Source organism: Erinaceus europaeus, chromosome 5, assembly GCF_950295315.1.
Source record: "Erinaceus europaeus chromosome 5, mEriEur2.1, whole genome shotgun sequence".
NCBI lineage: Eukaryota > Metazoa > Chordata > Mammalia > Eulipotyphla > Erinaceidae > Erinaceus > Erinaceus europaeus.
In genome coordinates this window covers 60,116,862-60,127,135 of record NC_080166.1, presented here as the reverse complement: position 1 = coordinate 60,127,135, position 10,274 = coordinate 60,116,862, and the positions used below count along the sequence as shown (strand labels likewise).

The 10,274-nt window shown below is 41.6% G+C and overlaps 1 protein-coding gene and 1 long non-coding RNA gene across 4 annotated transcripts in view; one reads left to right on the top strand and one right to left on the bottom strand.

Annotated features, from left to right (window-relative positions):
- LOC132538615 (uncharacterized) overlaps window positions 1-10,274 on the top strand; it is a 720,469-nt gene that overhangs the window by 101,687 nt on the left and 608,508 nt on the right. The window lies entirely within an intron of this gene.
- Window positions 1-10,274, bottom strand: part of PTPRQ (protein tyrosine phosphatase receptor type Q) — a 257,933-nt gene that overhangs the window by 59,007 nt on the left and 188,652 nt on the right. For both annotated transcript variants that reach the window (XM_060191363.1, XM_060191364.1), the window contains exons 34-35: window positions 7,588-7,687; window positions 2,405-2,533 (exon numbers count right to left, since the gene is read on the bottom strand). In XM_060191363.1, the coding sequence (XP_060047346.1) occupies window positions 2,405-2,533; window positions 7,588-7,687 (229 nt within the window). The remainder of the gene's footprint in view (window positions 1-2,404; window positions 2,534-7,587; window positions 7,688-10,274) is intronic.

The following is a 10,274-nucleotide window of genomic DNA, read 5'->3' as shown; positions in this document are numbered from 1 at the left end:
CTCCTTCTTCTTCTTCCTTCTCCTCCTCCTCCTTCTTCTTCCTTCTTCTTTCCTCTCCTTCTTTTCCTGTTTCTACTTTTAACCAAAGGGGTGTACCTCTGGCTTCTCGTGAGACTGGAGTTTGAGCTGAAGCTCTGCTGCCTTGGGCATGAAAGCTTTTGTGCAGAGCCACTACATTTTTAATTTCTTTAACTTATCTTTACTTATTTATTGGATAGAAACAGTTGAGAGGGAAGGGGGAGATAGACAGGGAGAGAGACAGAGAGACACTTGCAGCCCTCACAAAGCTTTCCCCCTGCAGGTGGGGGCCAGGGGCTTGAACCCTAGTCCTTATGCATTGTAACACATGCGCTCAACTATGTATGCCACCAGCCAGCCCCTGAGATTTGTTCAGTATAAGGGTCATAAGTACTCATTTTTGATGTGCAAAAACACACAAAGTCATTTGAAATATAGCTGAAAGACACGCCTACATCTCTTTAGATGAAACACTGCCTGTCAACAAGTCATGGAGGGCACCAAATCAGAGAGTTGAGCTGAGGTTCAGTAAGTTCCTGATGTTTCAAATCCCAACAATAAATTATTGGCCGGGTGGGGGTAGATAGCATAATGATTATGCAAAGAGACTCTCATGCCTGAGGTTCCAAAGCCCCAGATTCAACCCCCCACACTACCATGAGCCAGAGCTGAGCCAACCAACCAAGCAACAAACAGTTATTTGTATTGCTCCTGCCAACCATTTTCATGATAGGCACTTGCTAAATTAAAAAAACAAAAAAACAAATCATATATCTTTTTGAGAATGGTTGTGTCCAGACATGGGGAGGAAGCAAGCTATGAAAACACAGAAAACATGGAGATTCTGACCCCACCACAGCCTATGATGGCCATCCTCCTAGTAAAGAATGCATTCTTGGGCAGAGGTAGATGGTATAATGGTTCTGCAAAGAGACTCTCATGCCTGAGGTTTCAAAGTCCAAGGTTCGATCTCCCTCCCGCACCACCACAAGCCAGGGCTGATCAGTGCTTTATACATATACATATACATATACATATACATATACATATACATATACATATACATATACATATACATATACATATATCTTTTTTTTCTGTATGAACACCCATAAGTAAATTGTTCAGAAAACTCAGGCTGCACTGAGAGGCTTTAAGTTTTTTTTTTTAATCCCTTATATATTTGCAAGTGTTGACGAGAGAAAATGTCTTCATAGTATTACTCAGCTTCAATGGTAGTGGTCTGTACTCGTATCTAAACATGGAATCTAAACTCGTATCTAAACACATGAAGATTAAGTTTTCACATGCCACAAACCAGATTTTCTTAGAATTTACTGATCCTGCTGAAGAACTTTACACTTAGCGTTTGGAAGGATCTTGCCTATCAGATAACACTGTCTCTAGAACACAAAGAAGACCTTTTTAGACCAACCATAAATATCCTGGCAAAGTAATGTCTGTTAAAACTAACACCAGTACATGTAATGTTTTAAAATGGTCAGCTATAAACTTTTTAAAAGTCAAGATGAATTTTTATTATTTTAATTAATAATTTTTTAAAAGCCCAACAGAAATGTGGAACAATAGACTTATGCTTATAAGCATCAGAAACTACAGAATCATTTAAATAAATCTAAGCTTGAGAAAACCATATGACATTGTTAACAATTAATGAACTATCTTCATAAAAGATTTTTTTTAATCTGCCAGCATCTTGAGTTATACATAACTTAATTTTAAAGGGTTTAAAATAGCTTATTTAAAAAATTACACATAAAATATAAAAATACACATAATCTTACTTTTCCTTCTATAAGAAATACTTTTGGCCATATATTTAATTTGAAATTATAAGTAGTTCAGTAAAGAGGTGTCCACACACAAATAATTTTTTCCAGGTGATTTTCTTCACTAAAACATTGAGCTATATTAAGAGAATTTTATAAAAATGCTAAAAGCTATACCAAGTCATTACAAATCTCATTCAACCTGTGATAAAAAAAAATATGGACACTTCTAGAAAAGCTAAGTAAAAAAAAATCATTTTGCAGTATGTGTATGTAAAAAGATTTTCTCAGGAGAGAGAGAGAGAGAGAGAGAGAGAGAGAGAGAGAGAGGGAGAGAAACCACAACAAAGCACCTACAAAGCCCACTTGCACATCATAGTCCAAGGTTCATATTGAACTCAGAGTATTAGGAAGATTAAGTGATTCTCCGAACACCAGTGAGAAGTGTGTAGAAGACGGAGGTCACCCTTTGAAAGAAGATCTCTGGAACTTGTGTAAATAGGAGCCCCCGCAAACACTTCCAACAAGCACAGGTCAGAACAGGGTCATGGCTCCAGGCCTTCTGGACCACGGCTGGCCCAGAGGAGTGTGCTCACCGCGTTAATCGCTCGTCCTTCAGTTCCAGGTCTGCCACTGTGATGAGCTGATCCAGTTTGAATTTAGTGTCAATGATTTCAGCATCTCGAGGAGAATAGGTACCTCCTTCTTTCTGCTTCTGTCGAATTCTGCAATAAGAGCAGGAAAGTTCAAGAAGGGAATATTATAGAGGACACGGAAAACTAGATTGGTTTCTCCTTTTTGTTTTTTTTTAAAGACATACGTGAAATAATTTCTGCATTGGAAAAATATATTTAATATATCTTTACTTAAAAATTTTACCCTGCATTGATTCCATAAAGCCTATTCTTTTTTCCCCCGTTGTTTTTCTCTTTTCTTTTTATTGGTGATTTAATATTTGATTTACTAAATTTTGGGATAACAGGAGTATAATTCCACACTGTTCCCACCATCAAAATTCTGTGTCCCCATTCCTTCCTCTGGTAACTGCTATAGTTCTCCCAAGGTCACAGATATGGACTATTATTTCTATAACTGTCTGTATTTGTATATAATTGCCACTTTTATATAGTCCTGCCTTTTCTTCCTCTCTAAGTCAAACCTATGCCTATTGCTATTTCTTAATTCTTTCCTTTTTTCCTCTTCTCTCTCTGGGTCCAAGGGATTTCATTGGAATTTAGAGTCCTCTGGTCATCTTCCCCTTACAATTTTTAAAGATGTTCTGACATTCTGAATTTCTCTCTCCCTTCCTTTCCTTTTCTTTCTCTTCTCCCCTACCATCTCTGTCTCTTTTAGCCTTGTCTCTCACTGTAAGGATTGCACCTGGGACCTCAGTCTCAAGCATGAAAGTGTTTTTGCATAACCACTGTGCTACTTTCCAAACTCAGATTCAACTAATGTTGATGAGAATGTATTGACCAAGGCCTGAATCACTGGCTCAGGTTATAGAGAGAGGAAATGACCCTTCTGGGATTTTCTGTCTCCTCTAGTTTTTTCACAGATTTCTTAGAAGTAGAAAATAGGTCAAAGTGAAAACATCTACTTCTAGGGCCAGGTGGTGGCACACCTGCTTGAGCGCACATGTCACAATGCACAAGGAACTGGTTCAAGCCCCTGGTCCCCACCTTCAGGGGGAAAGCTTTGCGAGTGGTGAAGCAGGGTTGCAGGTCTCGGTCTCTCTCTCTCTCTCTCTCTCTCTCTATCTCTCTATCTTCCCTCTCAATTTCTGGATGTCTCTATCCAATAAATAAATAAAGATTGAAAAAAGGCTTCTTTAAAAATCCACTTCTTACCAGTACAGTGCCAGGAAACAATATCCCCTTAATTTTACACATATAAAATGGTTTTGCATACATAAAAATGCATTTTGACTCCCTCATTACATAATTAGGATTTATTTATTTACTTATTTCTATTGATAACAGGATTATCTCTGGGCTCAGTGCCTGTACAATGAATTTGCTGCTCCTGGTGGTCATTTGCCCCCACTCCAACTTTTTACTTTTGTTTGATAGGACAAAGAGAATTTGAGAGGGGAGAGGGATATGGAGATGGAGAGAGACAAAGAGACAACTGCAATGCTTTCTTCACAGCTCATGAAACTTTCCCCCTGAAGGTGGAGATCGGGGGTTCAAACCTGGGTTCTTGCACATGACAACTTGTGTGCTTAACCAGGTGCAACACCACCCAATAATTAGGATATTTATAATTATATTGTGTTTGTTTACAATGAAGAAACCCAGGTTCCAAAATAAAGGTTAAATGAATCTGTGAACCAAGTCTTTTTAAGCTTCTTACATGTTTGCTGCTCTGTAGTACAGTGCAGGAGGTTATGAAGTGGTAGTGACAAAGTTTTTTACACTCAAACATATATTTATGAAGACTTATGAGTTATGCATGATATACAAAGTATAAAACATGGTCCTTACCCTCAAGATAGTACAACTGACTCAAGAAACAGCATTGAAAAAGAGAAAAAAAAAGCATTTTTGCCATATCTCACATGGACCTTTTAAGAATCTTCCCAACAACAAAAGTCCAGGACCAGATAGCTTTACAAACGAATTCTACAAAACCTTCAGGAAACAGATAATACCTATACTTCTAAAGCTCTTCCAAAAGATCTAAGAAACAGGAACACTCCCTTCCACCTTCTATGAAGCCAACATCACCATGATACCAAAAGCAGACAGGGACACAACAGAAAAGGAAAACTACAGACCAATATTTCTGATGAACATAGATGCTGAAATATTGAACAAGATCCTGACCAACCGGATACAGCAGTATAGCAAAAAGATTGTTCATCACGACCAAGTGGGATTTATCCCAGGAATGCAAGGCTGGCTCAACATCCATAAGTCAATCAATGTCATTCACCACATAATAAAAGCAAAACCAAAAACCACATGATTATCTCAATAGATGCAGAGAAAGCCTTTGACAAAATCCAGTACCCACTCATGCTCAAAACACTACAAAAAATGGGAATAGATGGAAAATTCCTCAAGACAGTGGAGTCCATATACAGCAAACCTATAGCCAACATCATACTCAATGGACAGAAGCTGAAAGCATTCCCCCTCAGATCGGGGACTAGATAGGGCTGTCCATTATCACCCTTATGCTTTAACATAGTATTGGAAGTTCTTGCCGTAGCAATCAGGCAAGAGAAAGAGATCAAAGGAATACAGATTGGAAGGGAGGAAGTCAAACTCTCTATTTGCAGATGATGTGCTAGTATACATAGAAAAACCTAAAGAATCCAGCAGAAAACTACTGGAAGTTATTAGGCAATATAGCAAGGTGTCAGGCTCCAAAATCAATGTACAAAAATCAGTGTCATTTCTTTATACAAACACTAAATCTGAAGAAGAGGATATCCAGAAGTCACTCCCATTCACTGTTGCAGCAAAATCAATAAAAGATCTAGGGATAAACCTGACCAAGGCAGTGAAAGATGTGTATACTGAAGGTGTCATGATAAGTAGGGTAAGCTAGAAAGAGAAGAACAAATGTCAGATGAACTCACTCATAAATGGAAATGAAGAGGGCAAACATAGGGTGAAACTTGGGCTGGTTGTGATGTATTATACCAGCGCAAAGCACTCTGGGGAAGGAGGGAAACACAACTTTGCAAATGATTTTTGTTAAAGGAAATGAAACTATATGATTATTGCAATTCCATAGCTACAATTTTCTATTTCCCTGTGTCTGGTGTCTGCAAACTATTCCCATCACCAACTTAAGTCCTTCTCTACTGAAATGGTCTTTTGTTGTTGTTGTTGCTAACGTATGTCAGATCCCCTGAACTCTGTGATCTCTCTTAGATTTTGGGACTGTTAAGTACAATTCTGTACTTTGAAGACCTGTAAACAACAGGACAATTAAAAGGTGCTTACTGGAGTTTGGGGCCATGGCATACCTGGTTAAATGTACGCAGTATTAAAAGGTGCTTACTGAGAATTTTAAAAAATATATTTATATATTTATTATTGGATAGAGACAGAGAGAAATTGAGAGAAAGAGGGAGATAGAGAGGGAAAGAGACAGAAAGACACCTGCATCCCTGCTTCACCACTCGTGAAGCTCCCCCCCCCCCCCCCCCGTGCTTCAGGTAGGGACTAGGGGTCCTCATGCACTATAATGTGAGTGGTTAACCAGGTACACCAGCACCTGGCCCCTAGAGGCTAGAAATCTTTAAAGGGGGTGATATCTTTTAGGGGCCAGAGAGGTGACTGTGTGGGCAAAATGAATATTTTGCAAGCCCAAGACTAAAGGTGTGGTCCACTAGCACTGCTTAAAACCAGAATGACACTCTTGGTCTCTCTTTTTAAATCTTCTGATTTTTTTTTAATCTTTGAGAAAAGGAAGTACCTCTTCAATAGATCATTTCACATTTAGACCTTGTTGAACTATGTATATGAAAACCTTTCAGTCATAAGTTACTGAAAGCATTTCAGAAAGCCTGGCAGCTTCTGCTTTTTTATTCCCAACTTCATTGTCTCTCAGATTTAATCTCACTCTTCTCTGCTCTGTTGGAGCTGGGTTTGGTAACATGTATCCTTTGGCCCCTGGCAGGGTGCTAATATCATTAGCAGAAGACACTAGAATGACCCTAGAGCCTTCAGGTGCAGGGAAACACTCTAGCCAACTCCTTTTCTTCCCCATGTAGAACTGGGGTCTCCTGCACAAGCCATTTCACCACTCTAGGGCATTATTTATTTATGTATTTATGTATTTATTTATTTATTTATTTATTTTAATCACTCATTATTCAGTGGGCTTGCCAGGCCTTTTTCTTTTTCTTTTTTTTCTTTTTTCTTTTCTTTTCTTTATTTATTTATAAAAAGGAAACATTGACAAAACCATAGGATAAGAGGGGTACAACTCCACACAGTTCCCACCACCAGAACTCCGTATCACATCCTCTCCCCTGATAGCTTTCCTATTCTTTATCTCTCTGGGAGTATGGACCCATGGTCATTACGGGGTGCAGAAGGTGGAAGGTCTGGCTTCTGTCATTGCTTTCCTGCTGAACATGGGTGTTGACAGGTCGATCCATACTCCCAGTCCAGGGCACTATTCCCCCCCCCTTTTAATGAGGAGGATTAATGATTTGCAGTAAATACAGTTGTTACTATGTGCATATAATTTCTCAGTTTTCTGCAAAACACTCTCATCCCAGCCTAGATCCTCCTCCACCATCATGCTCTAGGGCATTTGTTCATTCAGATGGAGAGAGAGAATAAAGTGGGGCTGGATGGAAGATGGCACACCTGACTGAGTGCACGTGTTACACGGTGTAAGCACTTGGGTTCGAGCCCCCAGCCCTCCTCTACAGGGGGAAAGTTTTGCAAGTGGTGAAGCTGTGCTGCAGGTATCTCTCTGTCTTTCTCCCTTTCTATCACCCCTTCCCCTCTGAGTTTCTGGTTGTCTCTACCTAATAAAGATTTAAAAAATTACTGGGGGTATGGGGATATCAAGCACCAGAGCTTCCTCTATAGCCAAAGCACCTTCCTGAGGTATAGGGGCTCCAATCAGGCACCTTGTGTAATGGGCTCTCTCTCTCTCTCTCTCTCTCTCTCTCTCTCTCTCCCTCCCTCTTGCAATTCTGTGTAAGAAGTGCTTCCCATTCAAGATGTGCTTTCTATATTTCCTGGAACATAGCTACATAATAACCATAAAGTACCCTCGGCCTGTAAATACAAATACATCTTACCTCGTGAATGCAAAAATAGCTGTTCCCAGAAGAATGATTGACAGGATGCACAGAGTAACTGAAAGAATTATCTCCACCGTTCTTTCTGAAAGCCCTTCACCTGCAAAGGGAGGTGTGAAATGTCATTAAGCATCTGGAATGTGAAGCTATGTTGCATCTCCACACATAGAAATGACTTTGCTTGTCATAGTTCTCAAGATTGTTAATAAGATGAACCAAGAAACTCATTCTCCCTTGAACTTAAGAGGCACAAGAGCTTCTTTCTTTTCCTCCCTCCGTCCCTTCCTTTCTTTTTAATTATATTGATTGATTGATTGGAATAGCCAGAAATCAAGAGGGAAGGGGGAGATAGAGTGTTGTGACCCCAGCAGGAATTTGGGACAATTAGCATATGAATGATGTCAGCCTGAGGCTGAGCGCACTCCCAAGGGAATGTGGGTGCAGGGACCATATAAACAAGGAAGGCCTAGTTGTCTTGATGGGATTACTTTCATCATGACAGTCTCCTGTTGGTGTGGCTCCAGACTGATCCTGATCTATGCATGTGGTGATCTTGGGTAGCTTTGGACCTTTGCCAATTTTCTTAACTAGACTTCTCCCCTCACGTTTACAAGTGATTTTTATGAATAAACTTCTCTTTTGTCTAACCTTAAATGGAGCCATGTGTTGTTTTCAACAATAGAGAGACGGACAAGACTCCTGTAGCCCTGCTTCACCACTCACAAAGCTTTCCACCTGCAGGTGAGTACTAGGGGCTTGAACCTGGGTCCTTGTACACTGTAACACGTGTGTTTAACCAGGTGCGCCACCACCCAGCCCCCCCTTTTTTCTATCTAAAAATGGCTTTGACAGCATAAAACCTTATGATAGTTCAAGTTGGGGGTCGGGCAGTAGCACAACAGGTTAAGTGCACGTGGCACAAAGCGCAAGGACTGGTATAAGGATCTGGGTTTGAGCCACTGGCTCCCCACCTGCGGGGAGGACACTTCATGAGCAGCAAAGCAGGTCTTCAGGTGTTTATCTTTCACTCTCTCTCCCCTCCCCTCTCAGTTACTCTCTGTCCTATCAAATAAAATTAAAGCAAAAGAAATAAAAGAAGTCAGTCCTGACAACAGACATGCTATTTGCAAAGTCTAAAAGCTGGTGCTGTCAGTCAGTCCCTGGCCCTGTAACCTAGAATGAGCTGCTTAAAAACCTGGCTTTTATTTATTTAGTTGTTGGATAGAGAGAGAAAAATCTAGAGGGAAGAGGGAGATAAAGGAGAGAGACAGGGAGACACCAATAACCCTGCTCTATCACTCATGAAGCTTCCCCCCTGCAGGTGGGGACAGGGGGCTTGAACCCTGGTCCTTGTGCACTGTAACATGAGCACTCTACTGGGTGCCCCTGCTGGACACTCAATTTTATTACTAATCAACTGGGGCCTTCCGTAAACAGGAGATAATATCATAGAGCTGTAGTAAGAGTACATGACACTAATTCAAAAGTGTTAATGAAAGAGAAGGCTCATAATTAAACATTGTCTGGTACCATTATTAATAAACATTTCCTGGGGGCCAGGCAGTGGTGCACCTGGTTAAGCACTCACATTACAGTGCACAAGGACCCTGGTTCAAGCCCCTGGTCCCCACCTGCAGGGGGAAACCTTCATGCTGGGAAATTATGCCAATGCAGTCACATCTGCCATGTTGTCTCCTCAGGCTACTGCTAGTTCCCGGGAGAGTTGGGACATTCTCAGAGTGCCTGTTCCGCCATGTTATCCCTCAGGGCATTGTCTATATCCCCGCGCTATCCGGAGTGCTTTGTTTACTCCTCCCCCTTCCCATTCTCATGAGAGTTATCATCCTATCCTGGAGTGCTATGGTTACTCCTCCCCTTTCCCATCGAAAGCTGCTTCGCACCTCTCTCTCTTGCCAGCGCTTCATTTTCGCTACCTCCACGTGGCCCAACCTGCTTCTCTAGCACCCAACTCTGAGGTGCCAGCGCAAATAAAGATTTGTGTTTCCTCTTCTCTCCGGACCCCCTCTCTCTTCTCTGAGGCTCGCGCACAACAACATCTGGCACAACAACATCTGGCACTCAACGTGTCCTGCACTCAGCCCAGCCTGAGGTCCAGAAAGGCCGCCCAGACACAGGTAAGTGGCATCCGCCCGCCTCTGTGGCCCCGCGTTTCCCTCCACCATGGGAATTTTTTCGTTTTATGAGGAGGTGTCCCAGTTATTATCTCCTTCTGCCCTGGGACAGATTTGCGCTCTCACAGACGGTTTAATTTTCGCTACCCCTTGGATTTTTATAACTGTGGTTGCCACTTACAAGATATGTACAACGTGGTCTACCATGAGGATAAGTGACCTTGAGGCTGAGATACAAGAGTTAAAGCACATGTGCTTAAGACTCAGATGCCCTCAGCAATCAGCAGATAGACCCAGAACTTCCGTTCCCACAGACACATACACGTGTTCAGAAGCTCCTCCTCCGACCCCGCCCCCTGCCGCCCAGGGTTCAGCTTCTCCTGAGATACAAGAGTTAAGAGATATGTGCTTACAACCTAAACGCCCTAAGCGATTTGCAGTCAGCACCCAAACTTCTGTCCCTGCAGACACGTGCTCAGTTCCTTCTGCAGCTTCCATGACCCCTTCACCCACTATCCCTGCAGACATGTGTTCTGCAGACACGTGTTCAGTTCC